Source organism: Natator depressus, chromosome 1 (genome assembly GCF_965152275.1).
Source record: "Natator depressus isolate rNatDep1 chromosome 1, rNatDep2.hap1, whole genome shotgun sequence".
Lineage (NCBI taxonomy): Eukaryota > Metazoa > Chordata > Testudines > Cheloniidae > Natator > Natator depressus.
Genome location: NC_134234.1, coordinates 42,754,279 through 42,781,911, shown reverse-complemented (window position 1 = coordinate 42,781,911; position 27,633 = coordinate 42,754,279). Strand labels below are relative to the sequence as shown.

The window sequence follows — 27,633 nt, the reverse complement described above, 5'->3', positions numbered from 1 at the left end:
TGACAATTCGTTGTAATTGAAGCATGTACTGGTTTTATGAGGTTTAATTTTACTTTTCTTATGGTAGTAATTTTTTTTAAAAAGTGGTCTTATGAGCTGAATTTACTGACTATATGGTATATTATTTTTTATGGTATATTATTAACACATATAATAAATGTTTACTTCATTAGTATTTGAGCCTTTTATGGTAGCACATGATTTATTGCTTCATTAGTGGTATTTTTTCAGGTTATACTCTATGATCTTAGGGGCATAAACAAAATCTAAAAATATGTATTGTATTCTAGTGATTATGTTAATTTAGATGTATATCACCATACCAATAAGAGACTCCTTCAATCCCTCCTGAGATCCTACAGAATCTAGGGGCCAAAGTTTGCTCACCCTAAAACCAAGGAGTGTTTTAACAGTGACATCCATGGAAGTAGAATCTGTCTCTAAGGCCCTCTCCAGTCCACCCACCCCATTAGGAAATGCCTGCTTAAACACACAAACAACCCTAAAGGTCAACGAACTTATCAGGTGAAAGGGGGAAGCTAATTGTAGAGTTGAGGGCCCTCGGCAAGAGAATACATTGTCCTATCCCAGATGTTAACAAGTAGAAGGGTACTGTCTCAAATAAATGGCATACAAGCCATAAAGGGCTTGATATAGCAAAATTAGTAGTTTGAATTACACCTCAAAATAAACTGGAATTCAGTGCAGTCTATGTGCACAGGTGTAATACATTATAAGTGGGATGTACAGCTTACTAAGTAGATAGCTATATTCTGCACTACATGAAATTTCCAAGTGGGTATGAAGTGTTTCTCCAAGCAGAGCGCAATGTAGTAACCCAATCTGGAGGTGAAAAAGGCATGTATAATTATGGTGAGGTCTGAGTTTGAGAGGAAACTTCTTGTCAAGTACAGATGAGGAGAAAACCACTCCTGGCCTTTGCTGCTATTTGTACATCCAGACACAGCTGAGGCCTCAGTAGTATCTCTAGATTATGAATATTAGTGACAAGAGGTAATTATACTGAATAAAATGAGCATGTATTAAATTACCTATGTTCTGATAAAAAGAAAAGGAGTACTTGTGGCACCTTAGAGACTAACAAGTACTCCTTTTCTTTTTGCGAATACAGACTAACACGCTGCTACTCTGAAACCTGTCATTATGTTCTTATACTTTCCCAAGCCAGCCTGGAAGTAGATCCACATGTTCAGAAGATGCCTCCAAACTTGTACGTCAGCAGATGTGTCTTAATTTTTGCATGCTTTACCCTGCCTACACTCTTGTGTTCACCAAAGCTCTGCTGCATGTGGAAGTTGAATAGTTAGTTGCTTAGCTGCTTGATTGGTGCACACAATACTGTTATCACCAAAATAGGGGAATTTGTACATAGGTAAAAAAGTAGGGCTGTCAATTTATCACAGTTAACTCACGTGAGTAACTCAAAAAAATTAATCATGATTAATCGCAGTTTTAATCGCACTGTTAAACAATACCATTTGAAATTTATTAAATATTTTGGAAGTTTTTCTACATTTTCAAATATATTGATTTCAATTACAACACAGGATACAAAGTGTACAGTGCTCACTATATTATTTTTATTACAAATATTTGCACTGTAAAAATGATAAACAAAAATAGTATTTTTCAATTCACCTTATGCAAATACTGTAGTGCAACCTCTATCGTGAAAGTGTAACTTATAAATGTAGATTTTGTTGTTGTTACATAACTGCACTCAAAAACAAAACAACGTAAGACTTGAGAGCCTACAAGTCCACTCAGTCCTACTTCTTGTTCAGCCAATCGCTAAGAGAAACAAGTTTGTTTACATTTACAGGAGATAATGCTGCCCACTTCTTAGCCCTGGTCTACACTAGGACTTTAGGTCGAATTTAGCAGCATTAAATCGATGTAAACCTGCACCCGTCCACACGATGAAGCCCTTTATTTCGACTTAAAGGGCTCTTAAAATCGATTTCCTTACTCCACCCCTGACAAGTGGATTAGCGCTTAAATCGGCCTTGCCGGGTCGAATTTGGGGTACTGTGGACACAATTCGACGGTATTGGCCTCCGGGAGCTATCCCAGAGTGCTCCATTTTGACCGCTCTGGACAGCACTCTCAACTCAGATGCACTGGCCAGGTAGACAGGAAAAGAACCGCGAACTTTTGAATCTCATTTCCTGTTTGGCCAGCGTGGCAAGCTGCAGGTGACCATGCAGAGCTCATCAGCAGAGGTGACCATGATGGAGTCTCAGAATCGCAAAAGAGCTCCAGCATGGACCGAACGGGAGGTACGTGATCTGATCGCTGTATGGGGAGAGGAATCCGTGCTATCAGAACTCCGTTCCAGTTTTCGAAATGCCAAAACCTTTGTCAAGATCTCCCAGGGCATGAAGGACAGAGGCCATAACAGGGACCCGAAGCAGTGCCGCATGAAACTGAAGGAGCTGAGGCAAGCCTACCAGAAAACCAGAGAGGCGAACGGCCGCTCCGGGTCAGAGCCCCAAACATGCCGCTTCTATGATGAGCTGCATGCCATTTTAGGGGGTTCAGCCACCACTACCCCAGCCGTGTTGTTTGACTCCTTCAATGGAGATGGAGGCAATATGGAAGCAGGTTTTGGGGACGAAGAAGATGATGATGATGACGAGGTTGTAGATAGCTCACAGCAAGCAAGCGGAGAAACCGGTTTTCCCGACAGCCAGGAACTGTTTCTCACCCTGGACCTGGAGCCAGTACCCCCTGAACCCACCCAAGGCTGCCTCCTGGACCCAGCAGGCGGAGAAGGGACTTCCAGTGAGTGTACCTTTTAAAATACTATACATGGTTTAAAAGCAAGCATGTGAAAGGATTACTTTGCCCTGGCATTCGCGGCTCTCCTGGATATACTCCCAAAGCCTTTGCAAAAGGTTTCTGGGGAGGGCAGACTTATTGCGTCCTTCATGGTAGGACACTTTACCACTCCAGGCCAGTAACACGTACTCGGGAATCATTGTACAACAAAGCATTGCAGTGTATGTTTGCTGGCGTTCAAGCAACATCCGTTCGTGTGTTATCCTCAGGAGAGGGAGATATAATCCATGGTCACCTGGTTGAAATAGGGTGCTTTTCTTCAGGGGACACTCAGGGGAGCCCATTCCTGCTGGGCTGTTTGCCTGCGGCTGAACAGAAATGTTCCCCGCTGTTAGCCACAGGGAGGGGGGAGGGTTGAGGGGGTAGCCACGCGGTGGGGGGAGGCAAAATGCGACCTTGTAACGACAGCACATGTGCTATGTATGTAATGTTAACAGCAAGGTTTACCCTGAAAGAGTGTAGCCAGTGTTTTATAAAATGTGTCTTTTTAAATACCGCTGTCCCTTTTCTTTTCTCCACCAGCTGCATGTGTTTCAATGATCACAGGATCTTCTCCTTCCCAGAGGCTAGTGAAGATTAGAAAGAAAAAAAAACGCACTCGAGATGAAATGTTCTCCGAGCTCATGCTGTCCTCCCACACTGACAGAGCACAGACGAATGCGTGGAGGCAAATAATGTCAGACTGCAGGAAAGCACAAAATGATCAGGAGGAGAGGTGGCGGGCTGAAGAGAGTAAGTGGCGGGCTGAAGAGAGTAAGTGGCGGGCTGAAGAGAGGGCTGAAGCTCGAATGTGGTGGCAGCGTGATGAGAGGAGGCAGGATTCAATGCTGAGGCTGCTGGAGGACCAAACCAGTATGCTCCAGTGTATGGTTGAGCTGCAGCAAAGGCAGCTGGAGCACAGACTGCCACTACAGCCCCTGTGTAACCAACCGCCCTCCTCCCCAAGTTCCATAGCCTCCACACCCAGACGCCCAAGAACGCGGTGGGGTGGCCACCGGCCAACCAGCCACTCCACCACAGAGGATTGCCCAAAAAAAAGAAGGCTGTCATTCAATAAATTTTAAAGTTGTAAACTTTTAAAGTGCTGTGTGGCATTTTCCTTCCCTCCTCCACCACCCCTCCTGGGCTACCTTGGTAGTCATCCCCCTATTTGTGTGATGAATGAATAAAGAATGCATGAATGTGAAGCAACAATGACTTTATTGCCTCTGCAAGAGGTGATCAAAGGGAGGAGGGGAGGGTGGTTAGCTTACAAGGAAGTAGAGTGAACCAAGGGGCGGGGGGTTTCATCAAGGAGAAACAAACAGAACTTTCACACCGTAGCCTGGCCAGTCATGAAACTGGTTTTCAAAGCCTCTCTGATGCGTACCGCACCCTCCTGTGCTCTTCTAACCGCCCTGGTGTATGGCTGCGCGTAACCAGCAGCCAGGCGATTTGCCTCAACCTCCCACCCCGCCATAAACGTCTCCCCCTTACTCTCACAGATATTGTGGAGCACACAGCAAGCAGTAATAACAGTGGGAATATTGGTTTCGCTGAGGTCTAAGCGAGTCAGTAAACTGCGCCAGCGCGTCTTTAAACGTCCAAATGCACATTCTACCACCATTCTGCACTTGCTCAGCCTGTAGTTGAACAGCTCCTGACTGCTGTCCAGGCTGCCTGTGTACGGCTTCATGAGCCATGGCATTAAGGGGTAGGCTGGGTCCCCAAGGATACATATAGGCATTTCAACATCACCAACAGTTATTTTCTGGTCTGGGAATAAAGTCCCTTCTTGAAGCTTTTGAAACAGACCAGAGTTCCTGAAGATGCGAGCGTCATGTACCTTTCCCGGCCATCCCACGTTGATGTTGGTGAAACGTCCCTTGTGATCCACCAGAGCTTGCAGCACTATTGAAAAGTACCCCTTGTGGTTTATGTACTCGCCGGCTTGGTGCTCCGGTGCCAAGATAGGGATATGGGTTCCGTCTATGGCCCCACCACAGTTAGGGAATCCCATTGCAGCAAAGCCATCCACTATGACCTGCACATTTCCCAGGGTCACTACCCTTGATATCAGCAGATCTTTGATTGCGTGGGCTACTTGCATCACAGCAGCCCCCACAGTAGATTTGCCCACTCCAAATTGATTCCCAACTGACCGGTAGCTGTCTGGCGTTGCAAGCTTCCACAGGGCTATCGCCACTCGCTTCTCAACTGTGAGGGCTGCTCTCATCTTGGTATTCATGCGCTTCAGGGCAGGGGAAAGCAAGTCACAAAGTTCCATGAAAGTGCCCTTACGCATGCGAAAGTTTCGCAGCCACTGGGAATCGTCCCAGACCTGCAACACTATGCGGTCCCACCAGTCTGTGCTTGTTTCCCGAGCCCAGAATCGGCGTTCCACAGCATGAACCTGCCCCATTAGCACCATTATGCATGCATTGGCAGGGCCCATGCTTTCAGAGAAATCTGTGTCCATGTCCTGATCACTCACGTGACCGCGCTGACGTCGCCTCCTCGCCCGGTAGCGCTTTGCCAGGTTCTGGTGCTGCATATACTGCTGGATAATGCGTGTGGTGTTTAATGTGCTCCTAATTGCCAAAGTGAGCTGAGCGGACTCCATGCTTGCCTTGGTATGGTGTCCGCACAGAAAAAAGGCGCGGAATGATTGTCTGCCGTTGCTCTGACGGAGGGAGGGGCGACTGACGACACGGCTTACAGGGTTGGCTTCAGGAGGCTAAAATCCACAAAGGGGGTGGCTTTACATCAAGGAGTAGTTCAGGCAGGACTTCACGGAGGGTTCCAATAAGAAATGGTGCACCTAAGTTATTGTTCTTATTGGAACAAGGAGGTTAGCCTGGCCTCTGATTGATACATGGCTAGATCTACCTCGCAGCACCTTCTCTGTGAGTGACTGCCGTGTGACCTAGAGGAATGAGTCCCCTAGACAGGGGAGGAGGCAAATGAGTACAAAACAAATCTGGTCTATTTCTTGTTTTGATCCACTCCATCTATCTTTTACATCTTTGGCTGGCAGCAGACGGTGCAGAAGGACTGCAAGCCATCCACATCTCATGGCTGCTCGGCAGAAGATGGTACAGTACGACTGCTAGCCATCCTCATCTCTTGCCTGCCTGGCAGAAGATGGTACAATACGACTGCTAGCAATCCGTATTGCCTGCCTGCTCACCATTAGACGGTTCAATACGACTGACTGCAGGACTAAAGAGAATGACCTGGTCAAGTCACCAAAAATTTAGTCCCTGCGCCCATGTCTGCCCAGGCGCTCCCAGCCGACGTGGCCAGGAGCACCTCGGACACGACGAGGACGGCTATCAGTCATACTGCACCGTCTGCTGCCACAAGGCAATGGGTTGCTGCTACTGTGTAGCAATGCCGTACCATGTCTGCCAGCACCCAGGAGACATACGGTGACGGTTACCTGAGCGGGCTCCATGCTTGCGGTGGTATGGCGTCCGCACAGGTAACTCAGGAAAAAAGGCGCGAAACGATTGTCTGCCCTTGCCTTCACGGAGGGAGGGAGGGAACGGGGGCCGGACAATATGTACCCAGAACCACCCGCGACAATGTTTTAGCCCAATCAGAGTGCTCCATTGTGACTGCTCTGGACAGCACTCTCAACTCAGATGCACGATTGTTTGCCGTTGCTCTGACGCAGGGAGGGGCGACTGAGGACACGGCTTACAGGGTTGACTTCACGGAGGGTTCCAATAAGAAATGGTGCACCTAAGTTATTGTTCTTATTGGAACAAGGAGGTTAGCCTGGCCTCTGATTGATACATGGCTAGATCTACCTCGCTGCACCTTCTCTGTGAGTGACTGCAGTGTGACCTAGAGGAATGAGTCCCCTAGACAGGGGAGGAGGCAAATGAGTACAAAACAAATCTGGTCTATTTCTTGTTTTGATCCACTCCATCTATCTTTTACATCTTTGGCTGGCAGCAGACGGTGCAGAAGGACATATTGCCTGCCTGCTCACCATAAGACGGTTCAATAGGACTGACTGCCGAACTAAAGAGAATGACCTGATCAAGTCACTAAAAATTTAGTCCCTGCGCCCATGTCTGCCCAGGCGCTCCTGATCGACCTCACACAGGCAACCAGGAGTACCTCGGACATGACGAGGACGGCTACCAGTCGTATTGTACCGTCTGCTGCCACAAGGCAATGGGTTGCTGCTACTGTGTAGCAGTGCCGTGCCGCGTCTGCCAGCACCCAGGAGACATACGGTGACGGTTACCTGAGCGGGCTCCATGCTTGCGGTGGTATGGCGTCCGCACAGGTAACTCAGGAAAAAAGGCGCGAAACAATTGTCTGCCCTTGCTTTCACGGAGGGAGGGAGGGAAGGGGGGGGACTGACGATATGTACCCAGAACCACCCGCGACAATGTTTCAGCCCCATCAGGCATTGGGATCTCAACCCAGAATTCCAATGGGCAGCGGAGACTGCGGGAACTGTGGGATAGCTACCCACAGTGCAACGCTCCGGAAGTCGACTCTTGCCTCGGTACTGTGGAAGCACTCCGCCGAGTTAATGCACTTCTGTGGGGACACACACACTCGAATATATAAAACCGATTTCTAAAAAACCGACTTCTATAAATTCGACCTTATTCCGTAGTGTAGACATACCCTTTTATTTACAATGTCACCTGACAGTGAGAACAGATGTTGGCATGGCACTTTTGTAGTTGGCCTTGCAAGGTATTTATGTGTCAGATATGCTAAACATTCATATGCCCCTTCGTGCTTTGCCCACCTTTCCAGGGGACATGCTTCCGTGCTGATGATGCTCATTAGAAAAATAATGCATTAACTAAATTTGTGATTGAACTCCATGGGGGGGAGAATTGTATGTTTTCTGCTCTGTTTTACCTACATTATGCTATATATTCCATGTTATAGCAGTCTTGGATGATGACCCAGCACATGTTGTTCATTTCAAGAACATTTTCACTGCAGATTTGACAAAATGCAAAGAAGGCCCCAATGTGAGATTTCTAAAGATAGCTACAGCACTTGACCGAAGATTTAAGAATCTGAAGTGCCTTCCAGAATCTGAGAGGGACGGGGTGTGGAGCATGCTTTCAGAAGTCTTAAAAAAGCAACACTCTGATGCGGAAACTACAGAACCCGAACCACCAAAAAAGAAAATCAACCTTCTGCTGGTGGCATCTGACTTAGAAGATGAAAATGAACATGCATTGGTCTGCACTGCTTTGGATCATTATCGAGCAGAACCTGTCATCAGCATGGACGCATGTCGTCTGGAATGGTGGTTGAAGCATGAAGGGACATATGAATCTTTAACATAAGAATGTACGAATGTCCATACTGGGTCAGACAAAGGTCCATCTAGCCCAGTATCCTGTCTTTCGACAGTGGTCAATGCTAGGTGCCCCATAGGGAATGAACAAAAATGATCCATCCCCTGTTGCCCATTCCCAGTTTCTGGCAAACAGAGGCTAGGGACACCACCATCCCTGCTCATCCTGGCTAATAGCCATTGATGGACCTATCCTCCATGAATTTATCTAGTTCTTTTTTGAACGCATGTGGCACATAAATATCTTGCAACACTGGCTGCAACAGTGGCATGAGAAGGCCTGTTCTCAGTTTCAGGTGACATTGTAAACAAAAAGCAGGCAGCATTTTCTCCTGCAAATATAATCAAACTTGTTTGTCTGAGCGATTGGCTGAACAAAAAGTAGGACTGAGTGGACTTGCAGGCTCTAAAGTTTTACATTGTTTTATTTTTGTACAAAAATAACTGCATTCATAATTCTACATTTGTAGGTTCAACTTTCATGATAAAGAGATTGCCCTACAGTACTTTTATTAAGTGAATTGAAAAATACAATTTCTTTTATTTTTACAGTGCAAAATATTTATAATAAAAAACAAATATAAAGTGAGCCCTGTACATTGGGTGTTGTAATTGAAATCAATATATTTAAAAATGTGAAAAACATCCAAAATATTTATATAAATGGTATTCTATTATTGTTTGAGTGTGATTAATCCCGATTAATTTTTTAATCACTTGATAGCCCTATAAAAAAGTGCACAAAATATAGATGTATATTTTATGTAAGCAAATTAGGAGATGAAGTTGGAGTGCCTTTGGAAAATTCGACCCATAAAATGACTCCAAACACTTAAAGTAAAAATTATGTGTTTTCAGAATGATTATAAATGTATTCTATATTACATAGTAAACCACATTCAGTTTTTCTTTTGAAAGGAGTTTCATATATTTCAAATAAATCCAAATAACCTTTAACAGAATGAAATATTCAACAGTTGTAAGTATAGCAATCTGCAGTTTATTTCCTTGTGCAAAATAGTCTGTTCTTGTGTATATAAAAATATTTAAAAATCTGTGTGATGACATTTACCATGAAAAGCAATGAAATCTGGTAAATATTTAGCATAATCATATGAAAACAGCTTAGTCTAATACCAAGATAGGTGTCTCTTGCAGTATCTGGAAAACTTTAGTGCATTTGAAAGATTGAAACTTCTTAGGGTTATATTTTCCATTTTAAAAATAATTCAGAGAAAAAGTAGGCCACAAGATCATACATAGTAAGAGAAGTAAAACATGTATCACTGTTAGGTTTGTGTCCTCATGTCACAATTGAGCTGGGCATGGGCCAGCAGGGAATTCACAAGTGTAAGTCAAATCCTGTAAACTCCCAGTGTGTAGTTCTTATTCATATGGTAGTCCTGTTGGCTGTAGAAGTACTATTTGTGTGGATAACAATTTGCAACATTGGGCCTTTAAGCCCTGGTCCTATAAAGACACACATGCTTAAATGTACTTTCATGAGCTATGCCATTGATTTCAGTGGAACTTTTCATGGGAGTGAAGTTAAACATTTGGATGTTTGCAGGATTGAGGCTTTAGTGAGCATGGAGGAAACCTATCACATTGCTCAAGGCAGGATTCACTATTTTACTGAAAGTCTCTGTTGATCCTTTAATCTTATGTGACACTTTTTCCAGTAGTATGCTGGCATTTGTCTGTTTCTCTACAAATGGTGGCGAGACCTTTTGAAAGATGTAGTCTCTCATGGGTTTTTATCCAATTTTGATGAAAGATTAAAGCTTTAACATAAAGTTCTGTACTTAGTTTATAAAACCCTTTTTCAAGCAAGTGTGTAATATTCATAGCAGCAATATTTAAGATATTTCTTAAAACGTGTCTTAGGAGTAGATGGTCTGTACTAAATTTTGAAAAACAATACAAAAAAGCATGTTTATTTTTCTGGAATTGAGTTTAGTAAAAAATAGAAAGTTTTAAAGCAGTAAGATTCAAAGGCACTGTTTTTTTATGAGTGTTTCTTGCAAGGGAAAGAACCTTTTTCTAAGATACATGCCTAACTGAAAATAATAATAATAAAAACCTAAGTGAAAATATTTTCTTTGGAGTGAAATTTATACTATAGCAATTAATAACTGTTGACACGTTCTTAACAGATGCTGGTTCTGAGAAGACAAATTTATGTGAAAGTGCTCAGTGAAAAGAGATTGCGTGTAACAGTGGAAACATGTTAAGCTGAGTGGAATTGCCAACCTTTTTTAAAACTATTTATTTATTTATTTAGGAAGTTTAAACATGTTTACAAATCTGTGCCATATAAATTCCAGCTCTTCTCTAAAAACTAACTTGCATGTAAGTTTCAAATTATGGACAATCTTTCCCATCAGCACCACTTCTCTTCTTTTTCTACTATGTCAGGCTGACTTCGTGAAAATTGCCCACCCTGACTTTGCATTCAGAGAGGCTGCTGAAGAAGCCTGCAGAAACATTGGTACCATGGTAGAAAAGTATGTTTTGTTCATTTATGTTGCTGTAAAATTAGCTTTCATGTCTGAAAAATTCTGCACTATCCAACAGATAACTTTTTTGCTTATTGTTAACATGTATGTGAGGTTTTTATGTGTGGAACAGAGAGCAACTTTGTTTTTAAATGAGTTATTTAAAGATTCATCCTTACAGTGACTGGTGTAATGTCATCCTGTTTTAGTTTCAGGTTGCATCTGGAACACTATTGCATTGCCTAATTTACTGTGAAGGTCTGTGCCACTGGAACTCATCAAAACCTTGGAACTAAATTTTCTTAAGTTTCTGGCAGTTAATTTTTTGGCTCTGAAGTCTGTATAATTTAGGGATGGCAAATCTAAAGGCACACAACACCTCTTCTTCTGGCATACTGACCACTTGGATTCTGATCGTGTAAGAGGGAATGTGAAAAAAGGGAGGAAAATCTTCCATTGAGGTTGAGAATATAGACTTACAATTTGAAGGTGTGTCCAGTTAGATATCAACACTGGAGTGCTGTGCTGTCTAAGTTACTAGCCTTGAGAAAGACCATTCTGGCTGAAACATCACTTCTTAAAAAAAAAAATCTAATTTGATAAAATATATGTTCTTAGATTAGTATTTGAATCAGATTTTGAGTATAGTGGGAATCAGTTTTAAAGAGTTGCTTGCATTATGATGAAGGCAGATGGGTATATATAATTTGATATCAGAGTGTAAAATGTAGACAAGGTTGACAGGGCTTAACATTTTTTACCAGAGACCTTCCAAACTAGCCATGTTACACCCTACTTGCCAGAGGTAGTTACAAAAGATGAAGGAGAGTCATTTCCACCAGCAACTTGTACAGGCAATGTCTTGGTAAGAAGTCCAGTCAAGCTGAGTGAATAATTGATGTTTCAGATCACTTGCAGTTAAGTAAAATAATTTTGTTTCGGGTTGAATAGAAAACATTTTTTGAAAATTTCTGGTGAATTTTCAAAATTTTCAAAAAATTGAGAAAATTTCAAGTCACAATGAAACATTTCAGTTTGACCTGAAAAATTTAGTTTAGGTCTTCAGGCATTTTGACTAAAGCAAAGGAAAGGAGGGCTAGATTCACAAAACAGCAGTGAGGGGAGGAAGAGATGGCGGTACCTCTCTCTCATAAACTTTAGCCTAGTGGGAGACTCAGGTTCAATTCCTCCCTCTGCCTGATGTGGAGAGAAGGACTTTGAACTTAGGTTTCCCCCATTGCATCAGTGTGCCCTATCCCACCGGGCTACGAGCTGTTGAAGCTGTTCCACTTTTCATAAATAGTCATCAAAGCAGATATTGTATTTGGGCCTCCCACATTCCAGGTGAGTGTCCTAGCCACTGGGCTAAAGTGTATATGGCAGGTATCAGCTCCACCACCTCCTAAAGCCATTTTCCCTTCTGTCCTTTTCTTTTGTCAAAAATGCCTGCCTGAAAATTGAAACAAAAATGTTGAGGTTGAAATGAAAAGTTTTCTATGTTGACATTACTAAAATGTTTAGATTTTTTTTGTTAGCTTAAAACCATTTGGCAAACTCACCATGAATTTGCGAATAGTTTTGGTTGACCCCAAATTGCATTTTTCAGTGAATAAACTAGCACTCGGTGGGGTTTTTGGGGTGAATTACATCCAGTCCCCGGCTGTCCCTGGATGCTAGGAAAGGGGTGGGGTGTTGAGATTTCTGCCAGTGGTACCTCTGGGATGCGTTCCTATTTGGGGGCTCCCTGTTTCAAGCCCAGCCTCCCTTTTTTCGGGTGGTCCTCTTATGTGACTGCTTATTAAATGGCAGCATGAAATTGACGTGATTCTTAAGAGCTCCACTGCTGCTTACAGGGTTCCAAATAGCCGCAGAAAAACTGGCCGGAGTTGTCGTCAGTTTTCTCTGCGAGCGTCTGACAAAGCCATGGCCAGCCGAGGCAGCAGGGCTTTCTGCCGTCTCAGAAGGACAGCGCCGCATCAGCGCGTATACTTGATAGGCTTCATGCCGTCAAGGCTAGAAACAATAATTGTAAGAGTAAATTCAGTAGAAACTGACGGCTTGAGCCTGTGCACTTGTCTGGGAGATCTTCCTACCTGCAAGTGGGTTTTTCAAGACGTAAAGCGGGGGGGTTGCTCAGTAAGGCTTAGCTTGCTGCGGACTGTCTGTTTTTAAATGTCGGTTTGGATTGAAGTAAACTTTTAGAGACGAGGAAAGCACAAATTAACCTGAATCTCAGAAACTTCTTAACTACTATGAAAGTGTGGAGGCAGCTACTGTATTTACGTTTCAGAGTAGCAGCCGTGTTAGTCTGTATCCACAAAAAGAAAAGGAGGACTTGTGGCACCTTAGAGACTAACCAATTTATTTGAGCATAAGCTTTCATGAGCATCCGATGAAGTGAGCTGTAACTCACGAAAGCTTATGCTCAAATAAATTGGTTAGTCTCTAAGGTGCCACAAGTCCTCCTTTTCTTTTTGTATTTACGTTGTATGCTTCTTTCTATGGCAAATAGCATCCCTGGATTACTAGCTTCTGTTTAGTAACAGTAGTAAGTCTTTGCATTTATATAGTTCCTTTCACACAAGGTGTCATGCTGTCTGAAGTGGCTTACAATTGTGAGTGCCAACCTCAGGGCAGACTATCAGGAAACAGGGCATGAACCTCAGACTGGTTGTGTGTTTTATACTTAGATTTCATCAACCAAGTAACAAGTGTGAACTGCACAGGCACTATAACAGTCTTAATAGGGAGCCAGAGATAGTCCTCTTGAGTACTCTGATCTCTCTTGCCACCCAGACAAACCTGCCTCTGTGACAGATGGTCCCTTATACCAAAAATCACAACAATATGCAGAATACTCCCAGTCCCAAAGGACCTGTCACTTACCCAATGTCAGTTGTACTCAGATCTCAAACCAAAGAGAACGCTTTTAACCAATTGTGTAACAAACTAACTAAAGGTTTATTAACTAGGAAAAATAAATAGTTATTTACAAGGTTAAAGCAGGTAACATACACATGCAAATGAGGTACAATCTTAAATTCAAAAGGTAATAAAGGTTCTATAAACAAGCTTTTATGTCTTTTAGGGCTAGCCAGAGCCAAACAGCTTGGGAATCTCTTGCTTATGTTTAGGAATCTTTGCCCCTCAGAGTCCAGACAGCATAAATATACCAGTTGCTCCTTAGCAGGAATTTTTATTCCCTTTCTCCAGCATTCAAGCTGTGATGGGACATGGGATTGTGCACGTATCCTTTTTAGGGGTGTGGGGGAAGCTATCAACAAAGTCTTTTGTCCACAATGGCTTGTCTGATGCCTAAAGACAGTCTTTTGTTGGGAAGAAGATTACACCCCTTGTGGTAAACTAGTGTTTCCAACTTGGTAATGCTTCTCCCCTGACTTGGGGGGCGGGGGTTACAATCTTAGCAAACATTTTTATAGTCACAGAGCACACATTTAAATATTATCTTATAACATGGGATACAGATATAAGCAGGATTAATACATGCAGCATCCTACAAACATTCCATAAAGTCTAAACACATTCTTATAATTCTAATAACTATTTTAATAATGCTAACACACAGCAGGTAAGCCAGTCTGGTTTCCAGCTGTACATTTATCAGTGTTCAGTGAGGCCTAAGGGCCTTCGCATGAGCTGGTGCCTGGTCTGCCAGCATCACACAAGGTCTCGACTTGGCTTCACTGACATTGTTATTAATCCTTGCAGCATTTCTGTGAGGTAGGTATGATAAGTATTATGTCCATTTTATCGATGGAGAAACTGAGGCACAGACTGGTTTAATGAGTTGCACATAGTGACATAGGGCTTCTGACTCCCAGTCCTGTATTCTAACCATTAGATCAGGGGTTCTCAAACTTCATTGCACTGCGACCCCCTTCTGACAACAAAAATTACTACACGACCCTGGGAAGGGTTGGCGGGGGGGACTAAAGCCTGAGCCCACTAAAGCTCTGCCACCCTGGGGGTGCCAAAGCCGAAGACCAAGGGTTTCAGGCCCAGGCAGGAGGCCTATAACCTAATCCCCGCTGCCCAGGGCTAAAGCCCTGAGGCTTGGGCTTTGGCCCTGGGCGGTGGGGCTTGGGCTTCTGCCCTGGATCCCAGCAAGTATAAGCCAGCCCGGGCGACCCCATTACAATGGGGTTACAATCCACTTTGGGGTCCCAGTCCACAGTTTGAGAACCGCTGCATATATTATGCTCTGTCAGAAACTACATTTTTCTGTTGAATGCTTTAAATAAGCCACTGTCCTTAGACTTTGCCCTACTTGCGACAATATGTCATGCAAAAATACATGCCTGTTGAAAATAAGTTCCCACCTGCATAGTCATAAATGCTAGAATGTATAACTCGTATCCTTGTACTGTCCAGTAGTTTCTGAGTACAGTTACAACTTGAAAGCATTTTGAAAACTTCGCCCTTGATTTCTAATAGTATATGTCAGAAAAGATACAGCTCTGCCTTTGAACGAGTAATGCCAAGAGACTGAAATGTCAGTAACTATTTCTGATACTTCGTTGCTTTCATCTTTATCTCTTCAGGTTAAATACAAATATCGAGCTGTGCCAAAGTTTGAAACAGTTGCTGGCTAATAAAGAGGTTATGGATTCCCTAGATCCAGAAACCAGGTACTTGTTAATGTTTAACATTTTAGAAGTTAATACACTATAAATTAGTCCCCAAAATGCTTGGAAATATTTCTGTATTGTTAAATTGATGGACAGTTCAGCACCCTTTTGTAAAAGAACTGCAAAACACAATGGGCCAGAAAATCTGAGACTCCATTTTTATGCAACTTTATTAGCCACTGAGAATTTAACTGTGCAGTTGTCAGGAAGTTCAGTTATGGTTATGAATAGGATGTGCTGGAGTACACATTTTGTGTGTGTGTGTATAGCTAAAAGCTATGTTTAGTTTGCCCAGTTTAAATCTTTAGAAAATGAGGAAATGCAAAAGTTAAGTTTCCCATAACAAAATCAACTCAACCAAATTGCATTATTCTATTCTGCTATGATATACATCTAACAACATAAACAGTAATAAGGTATAAATTTAAGAAGGAAAATAGGGAGTGGAATGTATTTAGGTTCTTACAAATTAAAATGAGTGCATGTCCATTCATCTAGAAGCCTCTGACAGCTTAAATTTTTAAATGTAAATCATATCTGGAGCACACTGGAAAAATATGCCTATGTGTGGTTAGCTTTCTGTTTGTTTTTCTTATTATTGGAGTTTCAGATAAAATCAAGCATTTTTATTAATGGCAGTTGTGCATGGTAACATGCTTTCAGTCTGTAGGGTCAAACTGACGTGTCAGCATTGTTTACTTTCACTTTGTTGTTGTTATAAAGCACCATTTTTAGTACTGCTTATTCATTTCTGCCTGACATATTATTCTTTCTCTCACACAGTAACGATAACTATCCTACTTCTTTCTCCCCAAACAATCAGATGTTCTAGGCTTAAGGGCTTTTTCCTTCATCACTCAAAATAAATGAAATAAGTTAAATTAAATTGATGTTTTATAGTCTACACAAATTAATGTTATATGCTTGTTAAAAGACATTTTTCAATGCAAATCACCAAAATATCTACAAGGAAAAACATCCAGTTTCACTGAATAAACAAAGGAATAAACCTACTGGAAGTGTATGTGCACAGAAAAAAATAGTTATAAAAGATGATATAATTAATTATTGTCTATCTTAAATCAAAATATAGTCAGTAAAATGTAACACACTAAGATCCAACTGCTGTGAAATGAGGGGGTCTTTAACAGGGTTTTACTGTATTTTTAGGCAAGTGGCAGAACTTTTTATGTTTGATTTCGAGATCAGTGGTATTCATTTGGATGAAGAAAAGGTAATTATTTTTGTCTATGATATGTGAATAGATGTTTGTCTGACTCTTAAAAACAGATAGCAAAATGCAAGGCATATGTAATGGATTCTGTGCTGAGTTGCCCCCTTTGAATGCTCTGGAAGTCAGCGGAGCTCAGCCTTCACAAAAACCTATTTGTCATTAACTATCAAATGGCTGGATTTGTAGTATCCTGTACAACTTCCCAGAGTCTAGTTCAGCCTTCACTCTCCAGACTGCCTTGTTACTCAGTCCTGTACCCCAGGGAGTTACAACTGGGGACTCTGGACTCTTAGATCTGCCATTTGGGTTCGTATCTGCACAGTATAATTTTTGTGAAAATGGCTAGTTGTTTCAACAATGTACCTATATAGGGTGGGGAAAACATGCTTCCCGTAATCTGGATAACAGGCTACTCAAATACAGCACTTCAGAAGGAATCAAGCCACATGTCTGTGCCACAACCTAATACTTTTAGTGACTCTAGAGCAGGGATCTCAAACTCAAATCACCAGGAGGGCCACATGAGGACTAGTACATTGGCCCGAGCGCCGCATCACTGACACCCCCCCACCCCGCTCCCCCTGGCCCTGCCCCCACTCCACCCCTTCCATGAGGACCCACCCCTCCCCTGCCCCCTCCCTGCCCCTATTCCAACCCCTTCCCCAAATCCCTGCCCCTCCTCTTCTCCGCCTCCTTCCCTGAATGTGCTGCTCCCTGCTCCTCCCCCCTCCCTCCTGGAAAGCCCTAAGCGCTGCCAAACAGCTGTTTGGCGGCAGGAAGCGCCTGGAGGTAGGCAGAGGAGTGGGAACGTGCGGCACACTGGGGGTGGGGGAGGCGGCGGGTGAGGGGAGCTTGGCAGCCTCAGGAAATAACTCGGGTGGGGGAGGGGCCACGGGGAGCTTGGCGGGCCACAGCAAATAACTCCATGGGTCGCATTGTTGTACCAATAAATTAAAAACCAGCAGGATCTTATTAAAGGGAAAAAGGCAAAATACCACATTTATTGTGAATACAGAAAGAATCATAGTAAGCAGTTAGTTACAGCTATAACATTCCATTCAATCTCATATTTATTCACACAGTCATTCATACACACACACACACACAGGTTCTGCAAGGTTGTTATCATAGTAAGCAGTTAGTTACAGCTATAACATTCCATTCAATCTCATATTTATTCACACATTCATTCATACACACACACACACACACACAGGTTCTGCAAAGTTGTTATCATAGTTACCAGCCTTAGAGTTGCTCATGCCAAGCCACTGGCCAGGTGGCCTGGACATGAGGAGGGAGCAGGGCCTTGTCAGATGCTCATCTGATGCTCCTGGAAGTTGGTTTGCAGAATCAGACCCCAAAGTTCTCACTTTTTAGAGTCTATTTTTATAGGAATTTCTTCCTATGCCAGTCTATGGGAATTGCTTCATCATGCTGTTGCTGAATCAATCAGCAGATAGCACATTCCTGACGGCTCCAAGATGTTATCTTGTTCTTTGGTTCTCCCATTCTTGAGGCTGTTGGGTGGATTCCAGTCTGCCCTCCGGGGGTCCTCTGGTGATTTCCACTTGACGCCTTCTTTAGCCGATGGACACTGGATTCTTAGGCTGGCACCTCCCGGATCATTCAGTTATTATCCACACCAAGCATCCATCCACATACATCCTCTATCTCTATTTTAATCACAATTGTTAATACAACAAAAGGGCGGGGAGTCTCTGGGTGCTGTTTCTGTTGTTAGAGTATTGCTTTGAGTCTCTGTGAATTGCTTTGAGAACAGACTCTGTCTTAGAATGTACTAACGCAATTAGCAGCTTGCAAGTTTCACACACAGAGGGAGAGAAACAGTACCAAAAACCAAGAGACCTCTTAATTAGTAATACCCTGGAATTTAAACTATGGGGAATCAAACTCATTTGTGATTTTAATACAGAACTTCTTTAATATGATCCAACAGCATGTTTGAGACCCCTGCTCTAGAGCCTCTAAGTTGCCCTTAGTGGCCTGTGTCAGTGTCTCTCTCTCCCCGGCAAGAGTCCAAGATGGATTTGCCAGAGCTAGCAGCATGTTAGTAATATGCTAGTAATATGTTGGAGATGTTCGGTTCGATGTCCATAAATGTTCCTGGTACTCATGACATATTCCTACATGAGGAAATCTCCTATATTTTTTGAGTTTCTAGCAGTCAATTTTCAAACAAAGACTCTTTTTTACTAAATTCAGGTGGCCGACTTGCAGCGAAAACACCGAAACACATTGTTTTGGTAGCAGCTTGCAAACTGGAAAGCCTTCCCAGAATAATTTTCTTACAGTTACTGTGTACTAAGATTAACACCTCTTAAATCAGCGGTGACGTGGAAAAGTACGACAGGAAGGCATGCAAACATCTAAAGTATGGCTACTGTGATACAGAAATATTAATTGACATGTAGAAAAACAAAATTGGCATTTTAAAAAAATTTAATTCCTCCCCCCTTGTGACAGGCCCTTAGATATTTTGTATGTGATTGTTTGACCATAGTTACTGTTCCTTGCAAGTCCTGCAATTTTGAGTTCATATTAAGGTGCACTTGGTTAGAGGTATGTTGCCATCCATAGTGAATTTCTGATCTCTTCCTAAGATTTGCTGGACTGCCACATACTGCTCTCTCTGTCTACAGAGCATTATTGCTTGGATTCAACTTCCTGGCACAAATTTAGGTTTGAATCTCTTGGTGTTAAAGAACTTAAGGTTGAGAATACCTCAGCTTGTCTGTCCTCCTAGGTATCATGAATGTTTTCTTCAGAATGTCTCTAGAGGTTGGTTTCTCTTTGGATTTTTTCATATATAGTATATTTATCCAGTGATGAGCTGCCAAAATCTTAACAACTGGTTCCCTATAAAAAGTTCTGGTTTAAGGGATGTGCCACAGTATGTATTTTTTGTACCAGTAGGGTTACCATACGTCCATATTTTCGCAGGAGGAATTTTTAAATTTTAAAAATTGCTCCCGGACGGCGATTTAAGAACCAAAAAGTATGACATGTCTGGGGAAAATACAGATGTATGTTAACCCTACGTAAAGTTCTTTTTTAAAAAGAAGGGGCCTGAACTAGAAATGAGCTCCGTTTCACATGTGTGGGTCCCTGCCACTCCCTGGGGGTGTGCTAGGGTGACCAGATGTCCCGATTTTATAGGGACAGTCCCGATTTTGGGGTCTTTTTCTTATATAGGCTCCTATTACCCCCCACCCCCTGTCCTGATTTTTCACACTTGCTGTCTGGTCACCCTAGAGTGTGCACATGTGTGGGTCCCAGCTGCTCCCTGCCCCCCTCATTGAAGCAGGTGTGCACGGTTACTGCCCTGGGAACTACAGAGCACCAGTGGACGTGGGGCCAGCTGCAGACAGGGGCGTGGGCCAGGGCTAGCTGGAGGCAGGGGGTGTGGGGCTGGCTGCAGGCAGGGCAAGGGGTGCAGGCTTGGCTGGAGGCAAAGGGGTGTGGGCTTGGCTGAAGGCAGGGCAAGGGCGTGCGGGGGGGTGTGGCAGGGGCTGGCTGCGGGCAGGGCAGGGTGTGCATGCGGCAGGGACTGGCTGCGGGCAGGGCAGGGTGTGCGTGCGGCAGGGGCTGGCTGCGGGCAGGGGGTGCGGGGGTGGCTGGAGACGGGGCTGGCTGCGGGCAGGGGGTGCGGGGGTGGCTGGAGACAGGGCTGGCTGCAGGTAGGGTGGTGGGTTCTCATGGGGAGAGCGGCTCGGAGCAGCCCGAGCAGCAGGACGCAGCCCAGGCCCAGCAGAGCAGCTGGGGACCCACCAGGCAGCAGCGGGAGCCCCAGGGCCAGGTGTCGGGGGAGCAGCAGCAGCAACAAGGCTCGTGTCCAGGGCTAGGCGGCAGCCCACATGGCTCCCGCAGCGCAGCGCCCCCAGCGGCCGGAGGAGGATTTACATCACTTCTCAGCCAGAGCCCATCAAAGCCTCAGCGCCCCCTGCAGGGAAGCAGGTTAACAACCGGTTCTAAAACTGCTTCAAAATTTAACAACCGGTTCGTGCAAACCGGCTCTAGCTCACCACTGTATTTATCTGTTCAGAATGAGCTATAAACATTTATTGCTGTTGTGGCAGTGGCATTTTTTCACTCCTTTTGAAACATGTATATGGCAGGTTGTCTTTTATAATATCGTATGGCGTCTTATGTAGTTGAGCTTTTCATAGACATCCCTGGGTTTTTTTTATTCTCCAGGAGCAGGGATCTTTTATAACCCATTTCTTTTGGAGATAAGAAAAGTGCCTTCTGAGAACACGAGTTACAGGATGTAACTTATAATAGATCCCCACAGAGTTGGGATATATTTGCTTTTTTACTTGACAAAGTAACGGACTGTTGGAGGAAGTCATATTCATAGGCCCCACCATGGATCTATTATATCTGCATGCCTTCTGAGAACAAGAATTACAGATAATATTGAATTTTTATCACCACTTGACTTTTTCATTACTTTAAACTATGGATAATACTTCCAAAAGTCCCCTGTTGTTCACATCAGGATTTAGAATAAGTCAGGCCAGACCATATTATTTATATATTTTTCTTATGGTCTGGGCAGATAAGAGGTTGTAATGACTATTGTGATCCCTTTTGGATTAGGTTGTATTATAAATTTCAGGCTATGGGTTTTCAAATATTTTCCCAGTGTGGCCCATATCTTGATAGAGAGACCATCTTGTGGACATCTTCCCTCTTATTCACATCATGTAGCATCCCTTTGGCAGCTACAGAACTTACCTAATGGAAAAGTAATACTAGGGGGAAATATTTAATGTTGCCTAGGTATCTATAATGTGCTGTAACAGCAGAAAGCGAGGGGATAAAGTCAGTAATGCTGAGTTCTCTGGGTCCTTCAGTGAACTCAGAGGTATCTGTCTGGGGCCACCTGGCCCAGCAACTTGCCCCTTCATCCTCCACATGGGAACAATGTTAGCAGCTAGGAGCAGGTTGCATGTGGCAAGCTATGAAAATGCCAGGACTATCAGGGCTCCTTCCCTAAAGTAGTCAGAACCAGCTACATGCAGGAATGCAAGGGGAATTCAGGGCCTTCCAGCCTCTCTGCTCCCAGACCTAGAAAGACACCCAGGACAATGGGCTCAGCAGTCTTTTCCTCCATTCACATGGATACAGCAGCAACTGGAATGATCTTTCAGAACCTCCTACCATCATCATTCACTCAGCTCTGAAACTTGGACTCTGACTTTTATTTCTCATTTGTTGTGTTGCCACTGGTTGTTAGTCACACTTCATTTTGCCCCTTTGTATCACTACAACTCTTCAACGGTCCAGTCTCTTTCACATTTCTGCACATTGTGCTTATTTCTCCTTTTCATTCCTCCTGCTAACTGTCCTTTCCCCCTTCTACTTATTTCCCACCTCGATTTTCTTCCCTCTGTCAGACTCCCAACAATCCCTTCCTCTCCCCACATCAACTTATTTGCCCCCTCAAGAAACTGTAAACGTTTGGAACATAAATAAAACAAATATGCTTGTGAAGACGAGGATATGGGAGTTCCAAGACATGTTTCTGTGGTCATCCTTATCACTTTACCACTATGCTATATTCCTTCCCCCAGGCTTTGTCTGTTTTGTCTATTTAGGGCCAGATCCTACAGACACATTAGTAAAGTTAAGCATGTGTCTAAGTGAGCAGTCCCATTGACATCAATGGAACTATTCTCAGTAGTAAAATTAAGTGCATATATAAGTGTTTGAAGGATCAAGGCCTTAGATCGTAACAGGGCAGGGGCTGTCTTCCTATATGTCTGTACAGCACCTAGCACATTGTGGTCTTTGGGCAGTGCCACAATCTACATAATAATAGGAGAGTCAGAACTGTGTGGTGATTAGTTAGCTTCACACAAGCTACCCGTGGGACCTGCTTCTCTAGCTGATGTCTCCTTGATTTCCTCCATTACTGAAAATCCCTCTTTCCCTTCAGTCATTTACAAAATAATCGGACTATACCAGCATTTTAGAAGTATTTACCAATTGTTTAGCAAAAGTAGTTTAAAACATTCCCAAGTTCTGTTTTTTATAAACTTGTTTTGATTTTTCATGCATTGTTACCGCGGCAGAAATGTGAGAGAGAATTTTTTTTCTTCTGAAAGATAAGCATGTATAATGCATATATGTACGCTGCCTGGTTTCATTCTCACTGAAGGCAGTAGTATGGCTCCCATTGACTTCAGTTGCACAGGATCAGCCCTAAATTAGGATTTCTTTAACATCATAGGCCTGATTCTAAGTAAGTAAGTATTTGCTGGGAATAGATCATGATTTGATTTAGTTGTGCAAGCATATCTTAATACTGTGGAAAACTGAGAGCTACTTGTACTGTATTTTAAGTGAAAATGTATCTTTTGTTTTATTTTTCCTAATTACAGCGTAAAAGAGCAGTGGACCTCAACATCAAAATATTGGATTTATGTAATCAATTTCTTATTGGAGCTCACCTGCCCAACAAGATTGACAAACACATTTTACCAGAACACATTCGTTATAACTTTGCAGTTGAAGGCAATTATGTACAAATCACCGGTCTGCATGCAGACTGTTCCAATGATCTGGTATGTATTGTCTAAGTTCTCTATTGCACATCCAGTAATACAAAGGTGCATCACGGTGATTTTGACACTAGATGACACAAGTGTGCTAACAGCTAAAAGTAGAAAATGGGAACTGAGGGTTAAGATTTTTAGTGCTGTCTGTGGATGCTTTTCTCAAAAGAATTCAGTTAAAGCAAAAGCATTAATAATACCTTTTCAGACTGTTTCATGCACAGCTGTTAATATTCATCAGGGTAAACTAAGGAGAATAGCTGAACCCATATTACCAAGACTATTTTTAAACACACAAAATCTTACACCCATTCTTTACTGAATTTCCATGATAGCATCTTTATAAGATGGCCCTTCAGGTTGCTTATAAATTGGAAGGCAATTTGGACATTTTAAAACCTGCCTGGAATGGCTCCCATTTTTCTGGGTGTGGGTACAAACCTGAGTTTCAGGAAACTGTCACAACACTTTAGATCATTCAGTTTATGTAGTTAAGTAATTGCTCATAAGGCAGAAAATGGTTTTTAAACATGTTACCTTTATCCTTTTTTACACAAATAAGTTCTGTTCTTCAAGTTCTTTTTGTATTTTTCTAGGACCGGTGTAGAATTCAGTTTCATGAGAAAAATTAACACCCAAGTATTTTAATAATGATGATTTAATTTAGTTGTTATTCAGCAATGTTGCCATCCAAATTGAAGTTTAGGGTTATTTTTTGCTTTTTCTCATATTAATTTTGCATCAGACACTTAAAAATGTGGAGGATAATATGATAGGGTGGAACAAGGCTTGTTTAAATAGTCTCCTCCTCCATAAATAAAATCTACATATAGTGAAATATTGTTTTGTGTTCCACCAGTTGATACATATACCTGATGTTATTGGATGATCTTGTCAAGGTTTGTAAGAAGATCACAGCTAATAAGAGGGAAAGCAGGCAGGCTGTCCTTATCCCTTTTTCTAATGGGTAATAGGAGGATATCATTATTTTTCTTTTTTAGATAGATTTTATATAAAGGGTTGCTTAACTTGAAAGCATTGTGGCTGTGATACCTGGCCTTTCATTGGTTGGGGAGGAACTGAACTGTTTCTTTTTTGACTTATGCTATTATGAGACCATTTCTTTTCTTTTGATGTTAGGTACGAGAAGCTGCTTATAAGATTTTTCTTTACCCAAATGCTGAGCAACTGCGCTGCTTAGAGGAACTGCTTACCAGCAGAAACCATCTAGCACAGTTAGTTGGCTATAATACCTTTGCCCACAGGGCTCTTCAGGGAACAATGGCCAGAACTCCAGGTAAAGTACGTGTATGTTCAGAAATGATGAGATGTGACTTGTGTCAGGCATGAGGATAACTGTAGATAGTTTAACTTGTCAGCTGTTAATACAACACGGTTGTTGCACTGGAGAGTCTTATTGCAGTCATCTGAAATATTTATATTTTTCAATAAGAGATAATATTAATTTGAACAGTCACTGTAATCTACACAATTCACTATTCCATGTTCATGGCATAGGTAACTAAAAATCATGATTATCACATCTGATTTTTTTATATGCTGCCTTGATATACATGTACAATTTCTGACCTATGTGTCATCATTTCAGTAGATAAGTTAAAACCAGGCTTGCTCTAGGAAGGATAAGTTGTTTGCTTCTTGATGTGAACTAATATATTTAACTGACGTCAGCATTTTGTTTTGTAATTTCCCTTCATTTCATATTTCCAGAGAAGGTAATGCAATTTCTTGAGACGCTTTCTGACAGATTGTTTCAACGGTGAGTCTATTTTTCATTTACTTATTTAAAAAATCCCATTTTAATTTCAAGAAAATAGGTTTTTTGATGCAAGACAAGACTCCAGTTACCAATAATTTGAGCATTTAAAAAATTCCTCTAAGGTTATTACTGAAATATTAGTTTCCCTCACATCTTGATTAAAATATTAACTTTCTTGTATTGAATTAGACACCATGACATAAAGGTTAACAAACGTATATATTGTCATACTGCCACATGTAGTGGGAAATTAGAAGTAGGAAATAAGTCATTCTTCAGATTTTTTTGAGTGTAATCCACAGTTCTGGTGTGACTCCTACTGTAAAAGGAGATTACAGAGTGCATAAGAGTGAAAACAAAAATGCTAGTGAGCCCAGGTAGCCTCGCAGGGACCCACCAGTTAAGCACTAAAGCAGTAGGCTTCCCCCCATATGCCCTACATCCATTATCACCCCTGATTTTCCCCACACAAAGCTACTCATCCTACCCCACCCCCTATGGTTCCTCCAGTGCAAAAAGCATCATCATCATGCAGAGTGGAATGGTGGCTGAGCATGAATATGGGGTCGGGGGGAGATGGGAGAGCAGGATTGTTTGGGAGAGAATAAGAGGGAAAAGTAGGATCTGAGAGTACCTGGAGTGGGCAGAGCAGAGTGGAGAGTAGCTCCACTGTGATGACCTGCCTGTGGTTTTTCAGAGCACAGACCAACTCTGACACACCATAGGCACTTGGTAGTAGTGGAGCATGCATTTATACTGTATGTTACAGACAGTAAAACATCAATTGCCATTATACTGTACTATATTGGCTAAAAAACCCTTTAATTAAAACTTTAAGGGTGAAATTTTGTTTTACAGAACTCTAAAAGATTTTGAAATGATGGAAGGGATGAAGATGAAACTAAATCCCCAAAATTCAGTAAGTTATATAGTGCATTTATTTTCTTTTGGTTTTATATAATATGAACTAGCCTGACATCAGATGGGGAAAATAATTTCAGTCTTTACAATTGTAATATGAGCTGCATGTTGATAGATACTTGCTCTTTTGGTTTCAGATAGTTTTGGTTTTAAATAGCTGTTTCTAGTATTAAAACTGACCATCAGCTATTGGTTTTAACAGAATGATGCATACAATAGCCAAAAACCAAGGTGGAGAATGTAATGGCTGGTTTTGAGCATGTTAAACATGTTTTTAATTTTTAAAATATGGCCCTTTATTTTTTGAAAAGTGTGCATTCCCAATTTTCCTGGCGTTGTGCCTGATCCTTCCACACACACACCCTGATTTTGCACGTGAATAGGTTTTTCTTTACATGTCCACTTTTGAAAGTCTGGCTCATAATCCCTAGTTTCGGGTTTATGAATTTGGAGTCAGATGCTTTACATTACGTTTTAAAGTGCTGTGACTATACAAGTGATAAACATTCTGAGTTATGTAAAGAAAGTGAGATCTTTGTCTTTGATTTACTTAGTTTTCATTGCGGTAATTACAAGTTGAAATCTTATGTTTCAGAAATTGATGCCTTGGGATCATCCCTATTACAGTGGTGTCCTGCGTGCTGAAAGGTAAGTTCCTTAAGTATGTGCTAGCAGTGTAAATGTGAGAGAGTGTTCATTCCAAGCCCTTGCAACAGCGGTAATGGAATCCATAAATATACACAGGATTTCTTTCTATAAGGCAGTGCTTTAATATGATAAAAATCACCAGTATCAGTAGGGGCAGTTGATCAAAGCTATTCTTCACTACAGCTGCAATACCTATCAATGTTTCTGTCTGTTCTCTTTCCTTTTTCGTTTGTAAAGCCAAATATCAAACCTCTTTGGGGATATGAGATAATAACCAGTTTCAGAACAGATAAAGATTTCTTACTCAACTTAACATTGTTTGTTATTTCTTAACTTAATGCAATAGTGTAAAAAAATCATAATGGCCATTGAATGCAAAGTCTGCATTCACTTTTCCTTTGCATGGGGGAAACAGGTATAGCTGAATTGATTTGCTCCAAGCCTCAGGAAAAGGGGTCAGAAATCTGGGCTTCTGACTACCAACTCTCTTCTCATTCTTCTATACCAGCTGCCTCTCAGTGTGAAAGCAATATTTCACAATGCTCCAGTATTCACCTACCAGAAAGCTGAAATTATAATTGTACTATAGAGGCGATCAGAAATCTGTATATGCATATATTTCCAAGTGTCTAAATTCCCCATTTCAGATCTAAGCCAATCTCAAACACAGCCTTTGTGGAAACACATTAGGGCTTCCAATGGATAAGGGTTAATGATCTGTATTAACATAAGAACAACCATACTGGGTCAGACCAATTGTCCATCTAGCCCACTATCCTGTCTTCTGACAGTGGCCAATGCCAGGTGCTTCAGAGGGAATGTACACAACAGGCAGTCATTGAATGATCCATCCACTCATGTCCACTCCCAGCTTTGGGCAGTTAGAGGCTAGGGACACCCAGAGTATTGGGTTGCATCGATGGACCTATCCTCCATGAACTTAGCTAATTCTTTTTTAAACCCCCATTATAGTTTTGGCCTTCACAACAAGGAGTTCCACAGGTTGAGTGTGCATTGTGTGAAGAAGTACTTCCTTAAGTTAGTTTTAAACCTGCTGCCTATTAATTTCATTGAATGACCCCTTATTCTTGTGTTATGTGAAGAAGTAAAAAACACTTCTTTATTCACTTT

General features: G+C 42.2%; 2 protein-coding genes across 3 annotated transcripts in view; both read left to right on the top strand.

Annotated features, from left to right (window-relative positions):
* The window catches only part of MIPEP (mitochondrial intermediate peptidase), a 144,033-nt gene that overhangs the window by 5,962 nt on the left and 110,438 nt on the right, over nt 1–27,633 (top strand). For both annotated transcript variants that reach the window (XM_074943484.1, XM_074943481.1), the window contains exons 3-10: nt 10,607–10,695; nt 15,249–15,335; nt 16,506–16,569; nt 22,980–23,162; nt 24,294–24,450; nt 24,885–24,933; nt 25,792–25,852; nt 26,450–26,502. In XM_074943484.1, the coding sequence (XP_074799585.1) occupies nt 10,607–10,695; nt 15,249–15,335; nt 16,506–16,569; nt 22,980–23,162; nt 24,294–24,450; nt 24,885–24,933; nt 25,792–25,852; nt 26,450–26,502 (743 nt within the window). The remainder of the gene's footprint in view (nt 1–10,606; nt 10,696–15,248; nt 15,336–16,505; nt 16,570–22,979; nt 23,163–24,293; nt 24,451–24,884; nt 24,934–25,791; nt 25,853–26,449; nt 26,503–27,633) is intronic.
* On the top strand, nt 1,854–3,926 carry LOC141987814 (uncharacterized). Its single transcript, XM_074953596.1, has 2 exons — nt 1,854–2,805; nt 3,385–3,926. The coding sequence occupies exons 1-2, from the start codon at nt 2,223–2,225 to the stop codon at nt 3,924–3,926; spliced, it is 1,125 nt and encodes a 374-aa protein (XP_074809697.1). The 5' UTR covers nt 1,854–2,222.

Bases quoted from the DNA above. Each gene is read 5' to 3' on its own strand.
- LOC141987814 (XM_074953596.1), top strand. From the start codon at position 2,223: ATGCAGAGCTCATCAGCAGAGGTGACCATGATGGAGTCTCAGAATCGC. The intron at 2,806-3,384 runs GTGAGTGTACCT...TTTCTCCACCAG, and splicing joins AGGCGGAGAAGGGACTTCCA to CTGCATGTGTTTCAATGATC.